This window comes from Morone saxatilis, unplaced genomic scaffold (assembly GCF_004916995.1).
Source record: "Morone saxatilis isolate NCDOM2014 unplaced genomic scaffold, NCSU_SB_2.0 Contig12, whole genome shotgun sequence".
Taxonomy (NCBI): Eukaryota; Metazoa; Chordata; class Actinopteri; family Moronidae; genus Morone; species Morone saxatilis.
The window spans coordinates 2,868,923-2,893,273 of record NW_023339674.1 but is presented as its reverse complement, the minus strand read 5'-3'; the positions used below and the strand labels follow the sequence as shown (position 1 = coordinate 2,893,273).

The window sequence follows — 24,351 nt, the reverse complement described above, 5'->3', positions numbered from 1 at the left end:
TTTTATTCTGTCATGTTGCTGTTTCTGAGACATCTTGCAGAGCAAATCAAAGAGGCAGAAACAAAGTGTGCAGTCCTTCTGAATGTTACAATGCATTTAACTGCACTAACTGCCTGCTCTGCTTTCGCCCCCAGTGCATAGTAGATATGGAGTTGTTTTATGAGCTTGTTTTATTCGCTAAAATATTTATGTACTGCCACCATGGGGTTGTGTCATCATGGTCTTTGTGTCAGTGTGTGTGCTGACACACCCTTAAGAACACAATAACAGAAAAACAACACGAAGGTCCTCCTTTACTGAAATGGTTTCATCACATTTTGGGTCAGCACACTGCATATTAATACCACTAGAGCTGAAATCATAAGGAGATTAATCAGTTAGTCAATTGAAAGTAAATGAACTGGCAACAAACTTCAATATAATTGAATTCCTTTAAGAATCATACTTACTCTTGTACATACAGTAAAACAGACTTTGTAATAAAAGTACAGAGTATGAAACATACTTACAAACTTAATAACTTGACAGACATTATTATGATAGTGATTTTGTTTGTGATTTTATTGCTGAAATGTTAATCCTACCTGTCTATAGACATCCTCTCTTCTTTTAGAGATAGTACAATACAAGTACAAAGCAAAAGTTCCACAACAATGATCTCAATAATTGTCCAATCTGAACTTGGTTCTCTTTCTGAGAGTCTCTGGAGCGCTGCTCTCCTGCAGCCGCAAACACACCAGCAGCTTTTTCTCAACAGCTGATTCGCCTCCTTTCTTCTGTTTCATTGTATTGTTTTATCCAATTTTATCCTGAGGGATCATCCAACGAGTGCAGACTGGGACACAACTCTCCGTCTTCCTTCTGCCATGGAAACGAGGTGCAGGCGGTGGAGGTTCCACCCAGCTCGACGTCCTGCAGGACCAAACTGTTCCTGGACCACCAGGGTCCGCTGTGCTTCTGTACACCTGAACATCTGAACATCTACACGCTCATTAGGTCAGTAATTGAGTGTTTTTAGTAAAGTAAATGTTGCCCAATAAAAAATATAGTATAATATAGTATATAGTGTAGTTTATTATAGATCATTTCTAATTGGCATTTTTATTATTTTTGTAACCTGAACTTCAATATTTTTATTGTATGTGTTTAGTTTTTTTTATATAGCCTCAGAAATGAGCTGTCAGTCAGGCTCTAGTACTGACAGTGTTCCTGCACTGATAGCTAGTTGGATATACTGTATATTATCAGTGAAGGCTGGTAATACCTCAGGGACTGATGTGTTTTTGCCAGGATCAGACTACATGACATCAGTCCATTAGGCTGTCATTTTATCCTGTGTAGTGTGGACAACAACCAATGTTATGTCTGTTATAATATATAATATGTTACTAGTTGGACATTTCCGACATGATCTGGTCACCATGGTTAACATTCAGGTGTCAGGCCTGAAGTGAAACACTGTCAGCTGGGATTGGTCTGAGTTTAACATCTACCTCAACTGACAGTGACAATTACAACTGCAGTGTCACGTAGTCTGATCCCTGCAGTGTTCAGCATACTGTAGATATAGTTTTGAAATATATAGCTGAGATTTCTGCCTCCACCCCAATACTACAGGAAAATGAATTTTGTTTGTGGCGCTGATAACATAAAAATGACTTCTAGAAAATTGACAGCACCTCTTTGCAAAAACAATGTCCCTGCTTCTCTAACCAATCCATAAACCTCACTGAGGACTTTTCACTGGAACTACTTTCTACAGGAAGAAACCGTCAGTAACCAGGCCTTTGTTTCTGTTAAGACTTGCTGTTGACTTTTTAAATGGTGTACAACCACAAACTAAATTCCTTTCACTTCCATTGTTTGAGTAAGAAGTAAACGTCTAAAAATCTGGGTGCCTCGTCGATCAGTTCATGATCCTTACAAACTGAGGACAAGAACACTACATTTGTTTCCATCTTCTTAAATCATACTCCATGAGACGTTAGCTTCAGTGCAAGAGTTGGATTTTATTATTATTAACCGTTGACATAATCAGCAGAGAAACAAAGCGTTTACGAAAGACAGAAAGACACACTGGAATCAGATCTTGTTGAAAGCTGCTACGTCGACACTCTGGATCTGAAACAGAGCAGAAGGAACGGGGTTATTCTCCAGGCTCCCTCACACCTGGGGAACGCTACTCTGATTTGTGTTGTACAGTAACTGGACAATCCTTTGTTTCAGCCTCATTGTGACCACATGATGGCAGCAACGTGCTGGCAGTGACTGAGAAGAAGATTCACTGACTTGTACCAGTTAATTAGGTACGCCAAGCTAAGGGTAATGCAGGCTAGCACAAGCCCTGCAATAAATGTTATCATGAAGGGTACAACGTTCAGTTTTTTATGTTGACTCAACTTAACCGAAAACAATGTCAACAAATACTGAACATCATTATCTTCGGGACTTATTGCAGGACAGCTGTATAAGACCGCATTAGATTTAGCTAGGTGGGCCTAATTAACTGGGAGCTGAGTTTACCAGTCAGGATATTTAATTTGGTTAGGTGTCTTAATATAGATCAATACAGTAAAATCAAGTTCACACAGACACTTTAAGACTATTTAAGCTTAGAATAATGTTAACTGAATGTCTTCACAAAAAACTACATAAACACTGAATTTGTTTACTCATTCACATAGTCAGTGGAATTGCAGACTACTTTTTAAGACTTGCAGATTCCCCGTTAACTCACAAATATCAAGATAGTCAATTCCAGATGTTTAAAAGTGTGTGTGCGTGTGAGCCCTTTGCAGGAACACCAAGTGTATTGCACAGTACTTACATAGTCTTCAAACTTGGTGATTTCCTCCTCCAACATGTCTGTTCCCACCTTGTCGTCCTCCACCACACATGCGATCTGGAGCTTCTTGATGCCGTAACCCACAGGAACCAGTTTGGACGTGCCCCATAACAGACCGTCAGCCTGCACCGAGCGCACGCACTCCTCCAGCTTCGCCATGTTGGTTTCATCATCCCACTAAAAAAAGGCAGGGGAAGAGAGCTGTCAGTCTCAAACTTATACACAAAAAATGTATTCAGCTTGTTGTTATTCATATTTTCAGACTCTGATGAATGTGGAGTAAATCAGGACTTACAGGTTTGACATCCAATAAGATGGAGGACTTGGCGATGATGCCGGGCTTCTTGGCCTTCTTCTCTGCATACTCTTTCAATCTCTGCTCTTTGAGTTTCTCTGCCTCTTCATCATCATCATCACTACCAAACAGGTCAATATCATCATCGTCGTCATCATCCTCTTCCTCTTTAACCGGGGCGGAGGTCTTCTGCTGGACGGTAGTTCCCTGAACAGAGTAAAAATAAGCACATGCTCACACAGAGGTGGTGACATACTGGAGCTACAATAAAACTGAGACAAGATGATGGAGTTGATAAAAGCGGTTGATCTAAACTCACATTAGTGTAGGGAACTGAAGGAGTGGGAGCCGGGGTCACAGCAGTGGGAGATTTCTCCAGAACGGCCACACGACATTCCAGTTTGGAAAGAGCAGCCCTCAAGTCATCGACGACTAAAGAAAGAGGACCAGAGTCAGTGAGTGTTTGTACAGGAAGGGAACACATACAAAGATAAATGACAATAAACAACAAGCCACGACAATTCATTGTAGCATTTGTCTAGTTGAGTATTTTTGTAGTTTGTTGGTCATATAAAAGAGCAGTTTTTAGACAAGTTGGCTAAGTTGGCTCAGGTTACATGTGATGACCATTTGTCAGCCTTAACATAGACAGACGAGGTGATTAGGGCTCCAATTAATTATGCAACAAATATTTCCATTGATCTAACCTTCTCAATTAATCAATTATTTAGTATATCAAATATATATATATATAAAATAAGGACAAATCATCCTCATAAGCTGCATGCCAGAGGAGTCCTCTTGCAATTGCTGACTTTGAATTACTAACAGTTTCAAAAATGTATTGTTTATAATTATAAAGAAAAACTGAAAAAACACTTTTGACAAATTACCTAAAATTGTTATTTGTCAAATAAAAAAGCCAAAGTAATTGTGACAGCACTACATTTGATTATTCTGAATTGCTAATGGTGGCTTATATAATACCCACACAGTCCCTGAGCACACTGAAATAGCCTCCACACAGGTGAACAAAACAAATGCATTAATATTTGATCGACGTCAAACCAACCCACCTTTGTGTAAGCTCTGGTTCTCCAGCTCCAGGCTCTTAATGCGGGAGACGATTTCTCCTTGATCAGCTGCACTGCTGCTGCTCTGCACAGTAAAGACACAAAGAGAGTTTACTGAGGGCAACATCCAATGGCCCAAACAGTGTTAGTCCTTTCATCAAACCCTGTTAAGCAGACTTTGTATGTTAACACACAACACACAGCCAGCGTCCATCTCAGCAGCAGAAACACAGGAGCTGTAGATGGAGCCTGATAGAAAGTGATAAGCAGCTACTTGGTCTGCAACACTCCACACAAAAACATCTACAAGCGGAGGTAAAGGTTGAACTCAGGAAAACTCAAACTCGAGCGGGGGGGTGTCAGCGAGGGGTTTCCCAGGGAAACACAAGGCTTGGCGGCACTTACAAGCTGGGACTGTTGGCTGGAAGGTTGAGCAGACCCTCTGCTACACAATGTATTCTTCAGCTGGGGGGGGGGATTTAAAGCATGAAAAAGGGAGGGATGGAGGAACAGAACAGAAGCTGAAGGATTGCCACTGAGGAGTGTGAAACAGAAAGCAAACTGACCAAAACCCTGTAGGGCTGGCAGGTTATGGAAGATGGCAGAATGAAGGCAGCTACTGTATGTCCACACTGACACTCATGTCTCTGTAGAGGAAGGATGGCTTCAGCTGAACACCAAGCTTCTACCTAAACTATTTTTATCAGCAACACTATTACACTATTTAGTTAAACCTGTCAGGGGAACCATAAAAAGAAAACCTCTAAAAACTTCTAAACTTCTAACCTCTAAAAAAAATATAATGTCATTTTAGAAATACAAAACATGATTTAAGGCACTGGGATAATAATCTTCCTAAATGTTACGACTCAGTGGTGAAGGAATTATATCAGTCCTGCAATTAGGGGAACAATACAAACTTAAACCTACCACTTCAGCTGGACGTTCACTTTATTTTATTCACTTATTTTATTTTTTATTCCTCTTAGATTTATTTTAATTTAGTCTTTTCTTCTTTACATATATTTTAGTTTCTAGTCTAGCTTGTATTAAATTATTTTATTGTTACAGCTCTTCAATCTATTTTATCGTCTTTTTGTCTTTGTTGTATCGTTTTTTTCTATTCCACCAAGTTTGTATTCCCCTCTATTACAGCCTAGACTTGGTCTGTCTTATTATCAGCTTGTCAGTCATTTTAAAGGACTGCACTCATCTGTATGAAAGGGGCTATACAAAATATAAAAATGAAGTTTGATTAAAAGTCATTACAATCAGCAAAGCACACTATGCTGAGCAGAAAGAAAGAAATTGCCTTTCACTGAAGGTTTCTCATCGTGTTTCATTAATCCGATGTTCAGGCCATATAATAGTGACGTGTCAATGTGTGTACAAGAGGTGTGACCTTAGCTTATTTGGGGCTACAGTTTGCTCAGACTACACGTTCAGTACTGTGAAGATAAGAGGCAGAGTCGGCCCACAGCGTGTACTTACTCCTGCTAGAGATTTCTGGATGTTCTCTCGGGCCCGAGCAATGTCTTGCAGAATGGTGTTAGCTCCAACGTCCTTAAAGAAAAATAATACATGTCAATGTAGATCCATCTTTTACTTTATTCATCCTTTGCAAAGTTTCAGTAACACTAATATTGAGAGACTCAACAGATTCAATGTGTCTTTGTAAGCTATATTTTTTTTCAACCTTGTACATTAGCCCTCTTCATCATATCATCATAAAGTGCTTATGCAGAGTGGATAGACTGCACCAAGTTTTTAAATCTGGTCAATGTAATATCAATACAAAAGAGAACTTGAAGAATGAGCACAAATACGGTACCTGTGATGGTTGTGAGGAGCCGTTCATTCGCTCATAGAAGCGTCTCTCTGCCTCGTCATAGCGAGGTTTGTCAAACCAGATCTTCTCCTGGGCCAGAAAGTCCACGGAACTCATGTTTCTACAGACGAGAGCAAGGAAGGACAAGAGAGGGATGTATGAACACGACACAGGAGGTCAGGGAAAAAGGAAAAAATAAATCTTATTACTACTTATAATAATTATGCTTAAATCACTTTCTATGTGATCTATATTAAATACATCTTACATTTTCCATCATAAAATGGCTTATTTTATGTATTCTTTTATCTACACTCCCCACAAACAGACCACCCCAAAGCAACTGTGCAACAGAAACGTTAAAATGGAGTTCAATTGGCAAAACGCAACAATGGTTCATACAAACAACAGTCATTCTGGAAATGTTGAAACAGACCTCAAGGAATAAAGAATCGATGAACCAAGACAAATGAATAAGAGTAATGTTCAGGCACTCAGAAACAATGGGGAAACACATGATTACGTAAAGAAAAACAATGAAAGGTAAAACTGAAACATCTGGAGCGGCTCCATTCTCCCGGTTTGGTCATACTTGTCCCTCATTGGGGCGGGGGAGGTAACCGATGCCGCTTCTGGCCGCCGGCCCTTCTTCGCCACCACAGCTTCACTCCCACTGTAACCATGGAAACGGCTCTCTGCAGCATCATACCGCCATTTGTCCAACCACACCCGCTCGTTGTCCGGGTGCGCAAAGTAGCAAACTCCGGCCCCCGACTCCTCTTCCTTCTCTAGGACCTCGGCCGGCTCCTCTTCCTCCTGAATAGGGAGCAGAGCGTGGAAGACTTCTGCTTTACCCTGCGGGACCACCCGTTTTTCCTCCACCACCACTTCCTCTTCTTCCTCCTCCTCCTCTTCTACAAGGCTTTGAGGGTGGTCACTACTTCTGGAAGTGGAGGCGGAGCTGGAGCGTTTGGAGGAATTGTTACCGTACAGATTCTGGTAGAAGGCTGCTTCGGCGCGGTCATACAGCGGTTTCTCCAGCCACACATCTCTCAGCAGCTCCACGGGGATGCGGGGCAGGCCGTTAATCGACTGTCGATTGGTTGGCGTGACAGCTGCTTGTTGGGCGACAGGGGTGGCAGGAGTCGGGGCTAGAGACTGATATCCTTCGTCGGGTGTTCTGGGTGCAATGGCGCGGTTGGGCTGGGCTGGGATGTCTAGAGAATTTGGAATGGACGGCGTGGATGCTTCTACGAAGCGGCGTTCTGCTTGGTCAAAGGTGGTCTTGTTCACCCACACGGCCTGGACGACGTGGTGGCACGCCACCTGATCACCGTGGTGGCACGCCTGTCCTGAGGAAGATGGAGCCACAGTGGACGGAGACTTTGAATGTTTCCCTGGGGCTGGGGGTGACCGGTTTGACTGGGTGGTCCCATTGGAGGAGCTCGCCAGCCAACACTGGTAGAGGCTCTCGGCTCGCTCGTAGATGCTGCGTTCAAACCACACACTAGCACACTCGGACTGCAGGCCAATGAGCCCGGCCCGGGGGTCAGGCGGCTGGCCGGTCCTTTTGTCTGGCTTCTCTTCACTCTTGGTCTTAATGTCCACCTTCCCCTCAGAACGACTCTCGGGATTGGATGATCGTTTCTTGCGACGGCGGCTTTTTCCGCTGCGCTTTCCATCTCCGTTCAAGCTGCCGCTCTCTGGGGATGATGACGCCGTCTCTCCGTTTCTTTGACCTGATTCAGCCTTCTTCCTGCACCCCAGTGCTGCATTTGCGGACCGGTCCACCTGACAATTGCTGGGAGGCTGATCGTGCTCTGACTGATCCACTGCAGAGCACTGGGGGATCTTCTTAGACATCATCTTTGATCCGTTGCAGGAAGAAAAAAGAAGAGAATAACAGGTACAGGCTTTTGGATTAGTTAGAGAGACACAGGAAGGTTAAGAGACAAAAAGGGATTGATCTATTAGACAAACAAACTGACTGTTATAGAGTTGTATGTATGATAATACACTACAAAACAGAGTCTACGAATCAGTCCCAGAGAAACACGAGAAGCATGCAGGAAATGAGAAGAAAACCATGCAGATGAACACAAGTGTTTAGTGAATGGAATCAACTTCAGTGAGATTTGTCAAGTGTCAGTATCAAGTAAAGAATCCTAATGAAGCGAAGCTCACATGGTATAAACTCAAGAATTAAGTAAGGGACAATTAACACTGACTTTCATGCTTTGACAGACAAACAGCAGGAAAGTCAGTGTTAATGCCAGCTGGAGACTGTCTAAATGAAGCCAGAAATTAAAAATGCCAGTTCTGATCTGAGCTGCAGTTCCTGCTACACAATGATTTCCCAAACAGACAAACACCACTTACACTTTACACACGACCAGCACTGCTGGTAGACATGACTTGGGTTTGCCGTTAGTGGAACTTGGACAATGATTGCTTTTAAGTACAGTTTTTGCAATGAAAACATACACACAGCTATATTTAGCCAGACAGGAAGACGCACATATCATCATGCAATGTATTTGTGTCCAGCTTGTTCTATATGCTTTAAAGTGACACAGTAGAGTTCTGCAGTGCCACTGTAACACTACAGCCCATCGTTATCACGCTCATCCTGCGAAGGCATTTACCAAAGGTACATTCAGGCAATGTCTGTGAATGCAATTAGCATAATGTCTTCTGTTTAATTATGTTTTCATAAGATGCATGTAAGTATCATGGCTCTTCAACATTATAATGTTCTGTTAACTGGTGCATTATGTCTAACCATCACTTCATTTTGAGCCATTTTCTCCATAACTTTGTTATGAAATTAAATTCCATTTCATTTTGAACTCTAAAAAATTGACAAAAGACTTGACAAACCATGACACAATCACACAAGGACATACAAAAAAAGAAAAGAATGTGACAAATCAAAAGGCAAAATACTGGAGCTTAAAAATCACATGCTAACCTTGATGGATCTTTGAAAAGCACTGACACCATGCAAGAAAACTCATCATCAGTACTGACATTGAGGTTTTGCTCTTTTAACAAATCACACAAAGCTCAAGCCATGCCATTTTCCTGACGTTACGTTATTCTGTTGTAATACAGGAAATGCATTCCCTTAATGTTTCACCATGTGGATGTTAGTAATATTATATTATTATATTAGTAACACTATTGCACCACTGACATAGACGTGGGCACTGCTTTGGGAAGGCATTTCCTGCTTCATGTCTATTAGAAAAAGCTCTCGACTCACCTTCCTCGGTAAAAGGTGTTGAGCTTATATTAGTATGAAAATCAAATGCTCAACACGTTCTTTTCATCCAGTTAACCGCAAGCCATTAAAAAAAGAAAGTGAACAATCACCACCTTGCAAAACAGTGAAGCGGATACAAAAGGGTTTGGACAAAAGAAAACTCAAGAACAGGAGGCAAATGTCAGGGTTATACAGAATACTCACTTGTCAAATTCTGAATGCAAGACGAGGGGAAAGAAGCTACGTGTTAAAGATGTCTCTAAATAAATGCCTCTGATATCAAGCAACAACTTGGATGCATCCCAAAGCCCCCCCTCCCCCTCCTCCTCCTCCCTACTTTATCTGCTTTTCTCCTCCCTTCAAATGGAAGCCCCTAGGGACAGCTTAGTTTCCTCGCCATCATCAAAAATGAACATTTTCTGTAAAGCTTGTCCTACCAGAATGCAACATTAGGAGTGTTGTTAAAGCGTCGATAACAGCACTCTTGTATGCAGACTGTATGTGCCAGATCTCTCGGCCACATTTGATCATTTCTTGTGTTTTCTTTAGGGGGTTATTTTTAGGACACGCCCCTTCTGATGCAGCTCTATTGACAACCAGTGTATGAACTATTTTAGATGGACTACACCAAAACCAACAATGTGGTAGTGCCAACTCTCAATACTTTGCAACTCCTCTAATCGAAGCCGAGCCTTGTAGGTTTTAACAAATGCCTTTCAAAAACAGAAGGAAACAATGGACTATTTTAAGCAGCGTATTAATACACATTTGGCGCTCTAGTAAGTATTTCTGGCAGCAGGACGGTGTATGTGGGGACTGACTAAAAATAAACCCGTGTCCATGTTAATTGTAATAAAGGAACGAGTTTGACAACAGTTGAGCTGTTCGGCAGATACGTTACATTAGGCTTACACTAATACTTCAAAAACATCATATTGAAATTATTGTGACAGATATTACGTCACGATTAGTGTGGGAAATTAAAATCATGATGATGTGAAACTTGTTGGGGTCTGTACCCAACAAGATTATGTTTTCTTACACCAGATTAGATACCAAGCTATTTCTATTTCCTTTCCCTCGGGATAAATAAAGTATCTATCTATCTATCTATCTATCTATCTATCTATCTAGTTGCCGACATACATATAAAAATACATATCCTTTAAGTGCTCACTTATTTCGTCGTGCACATATGAATATTTCTGCAATCTCATCATCATATAACCCGTGTCAAGTGTCCACAACCAGTGATGCCAATGTAAAGGATTACCATCCCCACAAGGAGATCAATTGCAGGGTCAGATGCATTACAACACCCCAGGAAGGGGTGGGGTACAGTGATTTGCTCAAGGGCGCTTCAGCAAGACAGACTTACCATTAATACAGTCATTTTATATCATTTAAAGTTTAAATCTAATTCTCCCAAGAGCCATCCTCAAGCACACATCTGAACTGTATCAGTTTACAGTACAGTTACAGATAACAGGCTCCTCTTAAAAAAGGACTTTACACTTGAAAACTTTCCCTAAAAAGATGATAAATGTATCATAAAGAAAGGTCTGTCGTACAGGATGTTACACAATAAAGAAGAGAAGCATTAAAATCAGCTGTCCCCATCCAAAGGAGCTCCCTGCTAACCTCAACACTACCCAATCTGTCATGTTCAAGCAGCTAGGACAAAACAGCAGGCGCTTAGCATTTCATTTAAAACACACCAAAGCAACCAAAATGTGACCCCTAAAGCTTTACTTCTTCCTTTCGGTCGTGTGTATATAAATACATATAATGTCAGAATATAACAGCGGCCATTGGAGCCGGTGTCCAGCCGGCGTGACATCCGCGTTAGCACTAGCAGGCTGCTAGCATCGGCCAACACACGTCGAGCTCGCTGCTGCTGTTCATGTTCATTCATCTTTTATCTCCACTAAACGTGTTTAAATGAAGCCCCGCATTCAGCCCCGCACTGAAACCCCCGGCTGTCAGGCAGCGGGAACCTTACTTACTGCTGTTTTCTTTTGTGTGTGTGTGTGTCCTGTCGGTGCGAGAAACCAGGCCGGTGGATAAAACGTGTGCTTCTCCAGCCGTGAGTGAGGAAGAGGAGGAGGAGGAAGAGGAGGAGGAAGAGGAGGAGGAAGCAAGGAGCAGCGGGGGTTGTGTGATCTTAGACGGGTGGGGGAGGTATTATGAATCATTAATGTTGCCCCATCTTTAATATCATGCATAGTTGACCCTCAGTGATGTGAATATACGTTAGAAACTGTGACCTCCAGGAGTTTAGTTAGTTTAAAGCTGCAGTAGGTCATTTTATTATTATTTGCACTGTTTACTGTAGATACCGTTAATTTTATATATGATATATATAATACTTAATATTTTATCTTCTATTTTATTTTTAATTCTATTCTTAAGGTCAGGGTTTTTTAATTTTAGTTTAATGTACATTTAATGTATGTTTTGTATTTTGTATGCTACAGGATACTTGAATTTCCCTCGGGATAAATAAAGTATCTATCTATCTATCTTTATAAAAAATACTTTTTGTCATATTTTTCATTATATCCTGATAGTATTACATGAGACAGATAATCTGCGAAAAAATCTGCTTCCTCTGGCTCTTCATTGTGCTCCTAATGGCATTTGGAAAGAATCCACCAGGGCCTGAACGATGACCAATCAGAGGCCAGAGAGATAGTTGATTGCTGAGTCACATTCCCAGGATGGATGAGATTCAACAATCAGCTAAAACATATTAATATATTTTCTTGCAAATGCCATTAGGAGCACTACAACGAGCCAGAGGAAACAGATTTTTTATAAAAGTTACCTACAGCAGCTTTAAAGGACGACTTCCTGCACTTTCAACCTTTGTCCCAGTATGATAAGCTTTTACTGTTTATGACATCTTATGTGTTGCTGTAAAACTTCACACATTTCCCCAACTCTTAAACCCAGTAATGTGACAGACAAAGCAGTGGCAAGAAAAAAACCTTAATTTCCTTAAAACAGAAATCAAATTCTCTTCTGTTTCAGAATATATTTTCAGAAATTCAACTTTGAAACCTTTGAAGCTATTGTTGTTTTTGCTCATGTTTGCATAAGATTCTTCTCTAGCCAGTGAAAATATAACACATGTAGTAGCAGTTGTGGAGATCATGTCAGACTCATTACATGATGCTGGGCTCACTCTATAGGTTGATCCAGAAACATGGTGAGATTAGGACTGTAACTAAGAATTATGTTCAATATAAGTAAATCCTCCAGTTATTTTCTGGATAAATCAGTTAATGGTTGGTAATTAAATGGTTAACAAAACAAAAAAAGGTGGAAAATTTACCCATCACAATTTCCTGAACTCTAAAGTGATGTCTTGAAATTGTTTTTCATCCTACCAACAATCCAAAACCCCCAAATATTCAATTTACAATGATATAAAACAGAGAAAAGCAGTTCCATCTATTTTTCTACTGATCTGTGTGACTTCATATCGCCTCTAGTCATTGAGAATTTGAGCTTCAACTCAAAAAATAAGTCAATGCACAAAGGGAGCCGGTTCACATTATGACACTTTATGAAAACCCATCCTACACACTCGGCATCGTAGATCATGAATATTATTTCTCAACATTGTGTTATACACAAAGCCAGTAAATACTGTAGATGTTCACTACACCTGGGACAGAAACTATCAGCAGCTGCACAACCACGATCACTCTGACACTATTCCAAATTTAAGTTTTAAGCTTCATTTGGCCAAATATTAAATACTATATTTTAATATAATTAAATACATCCACACATTTCACTTCCATCCTGTAGTCCACATTACATGCACATAATATACCCAATCATTGCTAGTAAGGCTTTAGTAAGTTTAAACAAGTTGATTCTTGGACTGATCGATGCTACAGAGTAAAGTCTCCCTCCCCCACCCCAGCCTTTATTGAAGTCTAACAAGGCCTTCAATAAATGTGCCTAAAATAGAATTACTGTGCATCTTATTGTGATTACAATATCCACAACCACAGGAATAATCTAATTTGGGCGACACCTTACTTGCATTACTGCCTTAGTGAGTAAAGACTGGATTATTGGTGTGCATGTAGAAGTAGCCATTCTCTCAAATAAATCACAGGCTCATGATCGAATAATTTACTCGTCAATGTCAAGATTAAGACAATATTTCCTTTTTGCTCACAACTAATCCCTCCGGTCAAAGACATGAAAAAGAGTATGAATGAGTATGAACTGCACTTAAAAAGGGAAAAATAAAAGGGAGAAAATGAAATAAAATAAAAAATGGACAAGTCTTTGTCTTTGTGTTCCATTGTGATTGGTTGAGCCAAAAAGTCAGTTTATTGTTAGGCTTGAATAAGGTCCACTGAGCGGGTATATAAAGGCAAACAGCGGCCGTCATTTCCTGCATGCTGACTTCCGGCCGAGCTCCCTGGCTCTCTCGGTGGCAGATTCCACGGCGCTCATGGTCGACGCCCTCACACCGCCCTGCTCCAGGGTGTGAAGCCCGTAGATGGTAGTTCCACCTGGGGTGCAGACCTCAGAGCGGAGCTGAGCCGGATGCTTCCCAGAGTCACGTAATAATCTGCCGGCGCCCTGCGACAGATGGAACAGGAACCAAATTAATGACGGTGGGCTCAGGCATTGTGCTGGCATGCATAAAATGTGAAAGAGTAAAGAGTATTCTTAGCAATAATAAAATTGCTGATGTCGCCACAGTGAAGCGAAAACTCGCACACAGTGAAACTGACCAGAACAGTTTGAGATGCGATGCTGTGTGCCAGAGCACTTGGCATTCCCATTTTAACAGCTCCTTCTGCCAGCGCTTCAGCAAACAGATACACCTGCAGAGAGGGATCACATGCAGCCCAGTCAAAATGTGCACAAATTCTGTTTTCTTTCTGTTCCACAAAAAGAGAAAAGGGCACACAAGCGTGTTTGTGACTTTATATTACTGCAATGTACACAATTTCTGTGGTATCATATCAGGATGTTGTACCATTTTATTGTGTTGTGTTAGATTTTTGGAAGTTGCTTTGAATTCCTTTAATTTCAAAGACTTGAAACTTACTTTAGGACATTATTTTGTATTCTGTACAAGTCTCAGTAAAACACTGAAACAACGTTTTATATTATATGATTAGATTCAGTTGCTTAAGACAAAATTTTCAAGAAATACAGAAAGATGGAGTTTGACTCTGTATTAATACTCTGTAGACAAAAGCAGAGATTCAGTAAGATTCATTGTGATTATGAAAACTCCTTACATTGGTAACTAAATATAAAACTGGCCTGAATCTTATTATCAATCAACATTAACTTTTTTGTTTTGAGGAAGTCTTATTACAATAGTCTGCCAGCTGTTACAAAGTTTTCCTCCGAAACAGAGATGCATCGATTGGGAAATTCTGGGCCGGTACGATGCTTAAAAGAACAATTTATTTGTTCATTATTTTGTGCCAGGGAAACAAAGAAATCTACAGAGATAAGCATCTCTGGCTTGATGCAGCTGAGTCTATTCCTCTTCTCATCCAAGATGTGAGAGGCAGAGCTGAACAGCTGCTGACTGTCTGTGCTGCTGCATGGAGCACATCAATGTTAGGTTGTGATTTGTGCCAGTGCTGGAGAACAGAGCTGACTATTTCTCCAATCTCAGAGTTAGAAGGAACCAACACATTTAGTCAGCGTAACTGCTGACGAAACAAATAAACATCAGCCACAGGCAAAGTCAGTCAACAAGGCGAATATCGGTGCATCCCTACTGCAAACCACACAATCCTGGGACACTCACAAAAGCGACTCCACTCCCGCTCAGTCCAGTGTGAATGTCGATCCAGGACTCAGGTCCCTCCTCCACCAAACCACAGCGGTGCAACAAGGAGCGAAGCAGAGCTCCATCCTCCTGTTTTGCATGGGACCCGCGCGCAAACAGGAGAGCCCCTTCTTGAACCAAACATGGGAGATTTGGCATCAGCCTGATGGCAACTGAATTCTCCGGCAAGAGCTTGGGATTGAAAGAGACAAACAGAACATTGCTCATCTTTAGATCACCAAGGAACCACCATTTCAGAACCATTACACATGGGCTAGGGCACTCACCTCTTCCAGTGTTGACAGCGTTACTCCTGCTGCAACAGACACAATTATGTGTCGGTCAGTGACGTGTTGTGAGACCTCATTGAGAACGAGTGGAACCAGGTGAGGTTTGACGGCTACAAAAACCACATCCGACCCACAGACCACCTCTATGTTGGAATGAGTGATGGGAATCCCGAGCTCCTGAAAGCCAATGGGAGGGATGTTACAAACGTTCACCTGCATGTGAAGTCCATGCTCACAGGTGAAGAAGAATCAACAGCTCACCTCGCCTTACTGACAAACAATAAATAAAACACAGCATGCAGAGGCAAACCACAGAGAGAGGCAGGTGTAAAGTTAGGAAATTAGATCATTTGTGAACCCAAATTTGATATTAATTAATGTAAAATTAGCATCAAGTAAATGTAACAGTAGGAATCAAAATTACAGGTTGTTGCTCAGGTCAGTTGGTTAAAAGCACCCAGAGCTTTATCAGCAGGCTAGTGACTGTGTTTTAGTACTAAGCTGCCTACAAACACTTAAGTTATTCTTTTGATTAAAAGAGTCACTGAGTCAGATTTCCCTCGAAATCAATTTAACACGATGGTAGAAACACTGCCACTTTTGTCCACAGGGAGGCCAGAATCAACAGAAAAGGAAAATTCCCCGTTGCTAGTTTTAAAAAGTTGTATTTATTTTTTTACAAAAATATTTGGATGCACTTTGGTTTTGCCAGTTCAGCACAATGTGGTGTTATCTGTGCACACAACGTTACACAGAAACAGAACAAGGTCAGCATTACATTGGGTTGGTTTGCAGGAGAACGACCCATTTAACAAGGAACCTGATCTTACAAACAGTAACCGTGATCTTACAGTAAAAAAGTACCTGAAAGCGTCCCAGGTTCCTGGAGGATGGAGCGCTCACTTTGACGTTTACAGGAAGAACATTTCCTTTATTGGGAACACACACACACACACACACACACGAGACTGTTAACATCTTTACTTAAACCCCCTCTGCTCTGTTTCAACCACTCTCTCCTGACTGACTCACCCGTCAAGATGCCCTTTGCGATGCCGAAGGCCATGTTCCCCGCACCAATAAAACCAATCTTCAGCTGTGAGTCCATCTCAGGGTCCATTTTGATCTAAAGGAAAGAAGAGAACAGATTTGAATGGAAACATCAACATCATGCTAACACCTAAAGACTAGGGTGTGAATCACAGGACAACCTACGACACAGTACTGTCATGACACGGTTCCCACGGTAACAATGGCATCACACATAATCACACATAAACATCACGATCTGTTATATAGGATAACACTGCGAGACAAGTGAAGCTGCGACCATTCGTCAACTGACTGATTAGTCGATCGAAGGACGATTATTCAGCAACTATTTTGAAAATCGAGCATCATTATGAGCAATAGTTATTTTTCAAGCAAACTGGTCAGTGGTTTCACCTTGTCAAATGAGTGGAGTTGATTCTGTTCTTTGTGAGTATCTTTGAGTTTGGGACTGTTGAATAAAACAAGCAATTTAAATACAGAACCTTGACAAGACAGAAATTATAACGGTAAGGTTTTATAGACAACACGATGAACTGAGAAAACTGTCAGCAGATTGTTCGCTGATGAAAATAATGGTTAGATACAGCATTAAAGACAATTAATCAACTATTATGTAAATAAAATATCAAGAATCAGTTATATATTTATCAAATGTATTGAGGTGCTTTCAGTTTTGCTGAATTTTACAGACCACCGAGATAACATATGTAACAGCGTGCACAAGCTAAGCTTTTAACAATAAAGCAGCAGCATGTACTTACTGTATGCGCCACAGAAAATTCAACCTAACTAAAAAAAGCTGAACTGCCATGGAGAACATCTCCAGACCCAAAAACTGTCTGAAGCAAAGGAGAGAGCAGTTTACTGTAGCCATCCATTATCCTCGCTACATCCCAACACTACAGTAGATATCACAATTGATCAATCAACGTGATTCAGTACTACTGTGCTGTGTACATAAAATATGTAGTTTAGGGATTCTTGTATCAATAACACGTTGTCGACGGTGTCCACATGCACACAAAGAACCTGATTAGTGTGAGATAAATCAAATTAAGGCAAGAAATCAGACTGCTGCCAAAGCGTAGTGTCCCTGTCCTGGGTCTTTTTGTCATACAACTGCAGCTTTAACCCGGTTAAGAGTTTACAGGGCCAAGAAAGCTGGTTTCTGCAGCAGAGAAACCTGCTGGTAAATCAGATTTCTCCCTTGAGCTTGTAACCTGACGACGTTTCAGAGAGCGGGTTACTGCTAAAAGCCGGGAGTAATCAGATTTCTGAAATGCATCTACATTTGGCAAAGAGAACGCACCATGGTATTGGTATCAGCCAACGACACATATGCTGGTTCCAGTTTGTCCAACGTGAGGAGTTGCTGCTTTTCTGTTTTAAGTTATTGGAAATTGGGATTTTGGGCTGTTGACTGGCAAAGCAAGTACCTTGAAGACGGCACTTTGGGCTCTGAGAACTTGTGATCGGCGCTGAAAAAAATGCCACGGACTGACAGATATGACTATAAAACAGACTGTTTTTTGTACCAAAGTAGGCCATATGTTACTGAATGAATTATTTTGCACACATCCTCTTGAGACCAACTACACTCAGTCTACAGTTTATTGGGTCAGAGGTGAAAACGAATGCAGCTTAATACAACAGACCTGCAATAAATCCTGCCTTCATGAACGTTATAATCCTCAGTTCTTGTTGAAACTGCACTGATGGTCATTTTGGAGATTGTAGTTTATGGTGCTGTTGACTTCTCTCAACTCTTTAAAGATTTTACAAAGATTAGATTCAAGCATTTTGAATGCCACTTGTTTTCTTTAAAAAAAAAAAAAAGGTCCAGTGTGTAGCATTTAGTGGGATCCAGCAGTGTAGTTGCACATTACAACTGCCTTGACTCAACTCAACCTATTTCAAGCATGTAGGAGAAACTACGGTGGCCTCGAAAAAACAAAACAAAACCATCTAGAGTCAGTATTTTAGGCTACTGTAGAAACATGGCGGCCTCCTGCTACCTCTGAAGATAAGAACAGCCCTTTTTTAAAAAGGTAAGAAATACACAATGATTCTTATTTTGAGCCGATTACACACTAATGAAGACATACATATGGATATTATATTCAATTTCTTCCAATAGATCCTCCTAAATAATACACACTGGACCTTTTGTATGTCATTTGCGTGGTGTGAATTTCTTTGACTGAATGTTTTTTCTTGTACGCAGGCACTTCCATCTCAATGAGACCAGTTTAAAGAAAGGATGAAAAGTGTTAGACAAGCATTTGGGTGGGCAGAATATGAGAAACTTCTCTCTCCCTATTGCAAAACACAACACCACCACACACACCTCCAAAATAAGAGTCATGAACGCAGGACTCCCTGCAGGTAAATGAGTGTTATTAGAAACAACCCAGAGACATGTTCACAGCAAGCACACGGTTGTGGGGAGGGAGGGACGGGGGGGTGAATGAATGAATGCATGCACTCTGGACCAACACATGGAAGAAATGAAAACCATGATCTAATGACACATCGCATCCACGGTATCACCCCTACAATTAAATCCAGGTTCTGAGAGGAATTGTCCGGGCAGGGCTGCGGCCAGTGCAGCATGGATGCTTCTCCATCCGAGTCTTCAGTCACTTCATCGTTCCTGTCAGAGTTGACCCCAGCTCCGACCAGCGGGTGTCTGGACTCCATGATAGCGACCATAGTCTTCTCGTACCGCCACCAGCCCTGGATCTTGGTGGGGGCCGGGGACTCGGGCTCTCTCTTGCACTTGTAATACGCACTTTTGAGAAGTTTCCAGCGGAACTTTAACTGGTCCACGGACCTGTGGTAACCGGCCGCTGTCATCCTCCGGTGGGCCACCTTGAACAGTTTGTTGTTCCTCACTTTCCTCCCGTCCAAGCACTTCTTCATGTCCAGCTCCTTGAGGATTTCCAGAAACAACTCCGTCTCCTTCACGTCCCAGTTCTGCTTCTTGATGCCGGACTCGTCCATTGTCGTGGCAGCGTTAGCCTCGTTAGCTCAAACGTCAACCCCAACGACCGAAATTTCGCCTACAGGTGGTGAAAACGGAGCCGATAAAATGTTAAAAAGCCTGCCTTTTGAAACCCACGCTATCAGAAACCCTAGCCCCCCTGCTGCAGCATCTAAACCCGGGATAACCCGGGATAGCTCGAAAATAATCCAGGACAGATTAGATTAGAAACACAATGCACGTGTTTTCGTGTGGACTGGACAACCATAAAATAACACGGAGTGACATAACCCCGCTGTGAATAACACCGGCTACCGTTGGTGGGAGGATATTTATTCACCTGGTGGTTTTGTTTCTGATTTTCTGATGTCCAGCGTTTTGTAAAAAAGCTCAAACTGTAGTTTAATTTAGCTCGGATTCACCCGGAGGCATCCACACACCGACCGGCGGAATTCCAGCGAACTATCGGTGGGTTTGTTTTTCACTCCCTTTGCTTGCGGCGCCTGCAGCCTCCTGTCAGCCACACATTCCGCATCATAGGGTTCCCGTTTCAGCCGGGGTGTATAAATCAAACACACCCACACCTACACCCCCTCTACTGTGCGTCCCCCCCCCCCAACAAAAATGCGAGTAATCTCATTGGCTGCGTGCTCGTGGTATAGGGCGGAGAGCTGGTGGATTTATGTGTCATTGTGATCAGCTGTGTGTGAGGCAGCCGGTGCCAAAGGAGTTACCTGCGAAGTCACACAGGTACATGGTTCACTGATATCAGTGTGTGCGTTAGAGAGCAGTTAGTGGCACGATAGTTGTTGTTTTGTTGTTGTTTTGTGCACATGTTGCTGCAGCAAGTTGGCGTTTTGGATGCTTTTCTAATGTGTGATGAGTTTTAAGTTGGGCTTCTCTTGTTTCCCGTTTTCTGTTTCTGCTCCAAAGAAGGCATGGGTGATACTTCATGTGCATTCTGCTTCAGAGTGCTTTAAACAGGCGGAGATTTAAAGGAGCTTTCTGACTGAGTTGAATTTGTATATTTGTATTTTTGAATCAGATTCTGTTGTGTGTTTTCCCTAATGCGTAAAAATGAGTCTTTTTATGGTGCCCAAACGATGCTTTAGTGGTGTACAGATATAAATACTGTGTGGGAGCTTGTGCAGCAGAGCAGACATGCCTGGGCAAGCCTCAGTGTGGTCTTCATTCAAACATCTGAATGAATGAACGTTTATTTGTATTATTGTGTCGTGCATACAGCTATATGTATCCTGCATGGACTGACAAGACGCCACATATTAATAATATATTCCAGATCCAGAATGTTGGATATACATCTTCAATTAATCAATCAATCAATTAAACATATTGGCTGTGTTGTTGTTGTCGTCCTCTAGCGAGCATCCGGGATATTACACCTTCTGCAAAATTTTAGCAGGAGATCTACACCACCAAATAATCCGATTCCTATCTTTGTTTAACTCAAAGTAAAAGTAAGTATATACTGTAAATGTCAGATACTGTTGTAGAGGGTGTGGATCATTTAATATCACTCACTGTACTGGGGAAATGGTATGTGAAGAAGTAGGTAGACCAAATACTATAAGTTCCCTATGAGTTTTATGGCACTTAGTCTCTTTAATTTCTCTCTGTAATAAAAAGCAGATATTTTGTTAAAATGCTCCTAATGGCAAGTAAAAAATTGTGATGAACTGGGGAATGCTAGCTTCCCTAAAACAGGGCCAGAGGCTAGTTTTGTTTTGTAAGACTGCAAAAATACATTATACAAGACCCAGAATGGTGACATCCAGTCTGAGCTACAAATGAATCCATCAACAAGACTACATGAACGCTGAAAAAATGTGGATTTATCATCTCTGGCCAATATAAAGTGTCAAAATGATGCATCGTTATTGTGTTTCGGTTGCAGACATGGTCCACCTCCTGACCCACCGCCTGTGGTTCCTGCTGATCAGCGTGCTGGCCTGTCAGTGTCCTGCAGTCAGCGGGCTGTTTGAGTGGCTGAAGCAGGCAGATGCACCTCCAGCAGCAGCAGCACCTCCTCCAGCAGCCGCGGTCCCAGCGCTTCTCGCAAAGGATGCTCTGTTTGAGATGGCTACTGCCGATGAGAAGTTTTTGGCTGAGGCAAAGCATATGGAGATCAGCCCGTTAGACAGCTGTCATTATAAGGTAAAATTCAGCCTCTGAGCCTTGAAATGCATCTCTGGACATTTTCACCAGATTGGACGCAGTAGTAGTTGCCATAGTAGTCTCTCAGTAGCACTGGTCCACTATTGGTCCACTGGTTTGTCTTTAACATTTGACCTCCACTGTAGGTGGTCGCCCAGCTGAAGGCGAGCTGTGAAAGCCTCTCAGAGGAGCAGCTCGCGAAGCTTGGAGTCGTTCTGTTTAACTGCCAGTCAGAGAGTGAGGGGCGCCAGACCTACCCGTGTACAGAGGAAATGGTAAAATATAAAGTTATGATAAAAAGAAAATATTTTTTATCGATAAGGTTTGTGTGTTTGGTCCTTGTGGAGCTCTTTCTGATCTCATTTCGATGTTTCAGACTATAAAAGAGTGTACAGCGGACATGGATTCAGACACTTGGAATGCTTACCACATAGTGAGCAACAGAGCGCGCTCAGTCTGCTACGCAACTCGCCAGCAGCTCTTCAGACGCAGAGCAGAGCACACTGTCAACACTCTCATCTCCACAGCCACAAGCCAACTCGACGCAATGAAGGACCTGAAGGTAGACTTGTCCTTTGCCCTTTCATCTTCATGCTCGGAGTGGGCAGTGAAGGATCAGATCCTGCATGGGTTGATTTTTCTGATCGTGGTGTTTTGTGACAGGATGGCCAGCAGGAGCTGAAGGAACTGACTGCAGCCTCCTTGGAGAAGCTGCTGGACGGCCACAGTGCTCTGCAGGCCCAACAGGGGAAACTGTACGAGGGCCAGGAGCTAATGGACAGTTCACTGAGGGACAACCTGCAGCGTCTGGGCCAGGAGAAAGCCCTCATCGCCTCTGGACAGGAACTGGTAGCCCAGCTCATTCAGGGCATCACAAACAGAATGGGTGAGACAGACAGAAACACTCGGTGTATACTCAGCTAACGTCACGCTGTCTAGTATCATAAAGTGTCAAATATTTATAACCCGTCCTCCCTTTTAGAGAACGTGAGTGAGAATCTGCAGATCCAAGGCTCGGAGGTGCAGGACAGCCACAAAGCCATTGTTAAAGACCTCGCAGATGTCAGACACCAAGCTCAGGACATCTACCAAAAAATTGGTAATCCAAACAGAGCGTCACAAATCCAAATTCATCAGTTTTAAAAGTTTTGGATCAAATCAGCTCTGTCTTTTTATGTCATCCCCCTGTGGCGGCTCAGATCACAGTATGTCGGAGTTCCTGCAGTACCAGGACCAGACCTCTCAGTACTACTCTGACCTGATGAACAAACTGGAGCGCATGAACAGCACCCTGGGCTTCATGCTGCACTACCTTGATAACATGCAGGGCCGGATTGAGGACAGGCTTCACATGATCCAGGGCTACCTTGGCTGGGCAGGTGAGACCCTCAGCGCAGTGACCACATTTGTCCAGCTTGGTCAGCGCTTCTGCTACAAAAGAATAAAAAAAATGTATGTTACAAAAACTGTTTAGAATTTACACTTCCTGTAGTCTACATCCAGGTTTTATCCAATCCAGGGCTGAAATGATGAATTGATAGTCGTTGCTATAAGCAAAAATGCCTCCAGCTTCTCAAATGTAACAATATTATGCTGGTTGGTCAAAACAAGTCATTTGAATACATGTTTTGACTCAGTTTCTGACATTTCATAGACTAAACAAATATCGATTGAGAAAATAATCAGCAGATTAACTAATAATGAAACAATCATTAGTTGCAGCCCTTAAAAAAATCAAAAGCAGATCTCAGTGGAATCCCAGGATTTTATTAAGACTGAGGATTTATTGAATGCTTTTATTCATGGATTATCAGACACAGGAAAATAAAAGAATCCAAAGGCTAACATGTGAAAGTGAAAACACTTTTAGATAAAGAAATATAAAGTAACTTCCACATCATAAAACAAGGATGGCTAAAACAACAAAATCTTTGAGATTACTTTTGAGACATTACTTTTAATCTAATGGCCAATATTATATAGATGTAAGATAGAAACTGTTCAGTTGAACTGGAAGTGTTGTGGTAAGGAACCCCACAGAGAACCATTAGGAAGACCAAATCAACCAAAGATTTTCTTTTCTTTCCATGGATTATGTTTACACTGCGCTTTTTGTGATTACAGGGTTGAGCCTGACGGCCATGTGGTCATGCATCGCACATACAGGCTACTTCGTCCTGTGTGCCGTCCTGCTGACGTTCCTGCGTTGTCCCGGTTTCTCTCGAGCCATGTTGCTGCTCACCGTGCCTCTTAATGCAGTGGCCGAGGTCAACCAGCAGCCGGCGCTGGATCTGACCAGCCTCAGCCTGCTGCTGCTCACTCTGTCTCTGGGTACAGACTGAAAGCTGCTTACAAGGAGAATACAGCATCTCCAGTATTCTCTTATACTTGTCATAAGGTTTTTATTTTTTCGTATTTGCAGGTCACTGGTTTGTGAATCAGTTGTGGGCCTGCTTCCAGATCAGAGGAAGGCCAGCTGCCCCGCTGCCACTGGCCCCATGTGAGATTGTGGAGCCACAGAAGCAGCCAGTTTCATCCTGCCACTCATACCCACCGTCCTCTACACCGCAGAAGTGAGTCTGCAGAGTTCATTATATACTGTACAACTGCAACTAATTATTATTTTTATTATTGACAACCTGACCATTATTGTTTTGTCTATAAAATGACTGGAAATTGTTTTAAAAGCCTGGTATCATTTCCCAGAATCCAGGGTG

At 42.1% G+C, this 24,351-nt stretch overlaps 3 protein-coding genes across 3 annotated transcripts in view; 1 reads left to right on the top strand and 2 right to left on the bottom strand.

Annotated features, from left to right (window-relative positions):
* Positions 1-1,989: 1,989 nt before the first annotated feature.
* eef1db (eukaryotic translation elongation factor 1 delta b (guanine nucleotide exchange protein)) lies at positions 1,990-9,480 on the bottom strand. The gene is made up of 9 exons (XM_035653558.1): positions 6,565-9,480; positions 6,045-6,162; positions 5,705-5,776; positions 4,619-4,678; positions 4,217-4,298; positions 3,460-3,572; positions 3,141-3,347; positions 2,828-3,022; positions 1,990-2,121 (listed from the first exon to the last, which is right to left on the bottom strand). The coding sequence occupies exons 1-9, from the start codon at positions 7,905-7,907 to the stop codon at positions 2,083-2,085; spliced, it is 2,229 nt and encodes a 742-aa protein (XP_035509451.1). The 5' UTR covers positions 7,908-9,480; the 3' UTR covers positions 1,990-2,082.
* Positions 9,481-13,443: 3,963 nt separating this feature from the next.
* On the bottom strand, positions 13,444-19,992 carry pycr3 (pyrroline-5-carboxylate reductase 3). The gene is made up of 7 exons (XM_035653368.1): positions 19,033-19,992; positions 16,456-16,549; positions 16,288-16,352; positions 15,421-15,600; positions 15,113-15,325; positions 14,073-14,165; positions 13,444-13,917 (listed from the first exon to the last, which is right to left on the bottom strand). Exons 1-7 carry the CDS (start codon positions 19,477-19,479, stop codon positions 13,720-13,722), a joined length of 1,290 nt encoding a protein of 429 aa, XP_035509261.1. The 5' UTR covers positions 19,480-19,992; the 3' UTR covers positions 13,444-13,719.
* A 76-nt stretch (positions 19,993-20,068) lies between these two features.
* The window catches only part of bmb (brambleberry), a 5,463-nt gene continuing 1,180 nt past the window's right edge, over positions 20,069-24,351 (top strand). The window contains exons 1-9 of the mRNA XM_035653367.1: positions 20,069-20,209; positions 21,375-21,634; positions 21,781-21,909; positions 22,011-22,196; positions 22,298-22,520; positions 22,617-22,733; positions 22,834-23,013; positions 23,759-23,965; positions 24,057-24,207. Coding sequence (XP_035509260.1) covers positions 21,377-21,634; positions 21,781-21,909; positions 22,011-22,196; positions 22,298-22,520; positions 22,617-22,733; positions 22,834-23,013; positions 23,759-23,965; positions 24,057-24,207 — 1,451 coding nt within the window. The 5' untranslated portion in view covers positions 20,069-20,209; positions 21,375-21,376. The remainder of the gene's footprint in view (positions 20,210-21,374; positions 21,635-21,780; positions 21,910-22,010; positions 22,197-22,297; positions 22,521-22,616; positions 22,734-22,833; positions 23,014-23,758; positions 23,966-24,056; positions 24,208-24,351) is intronic.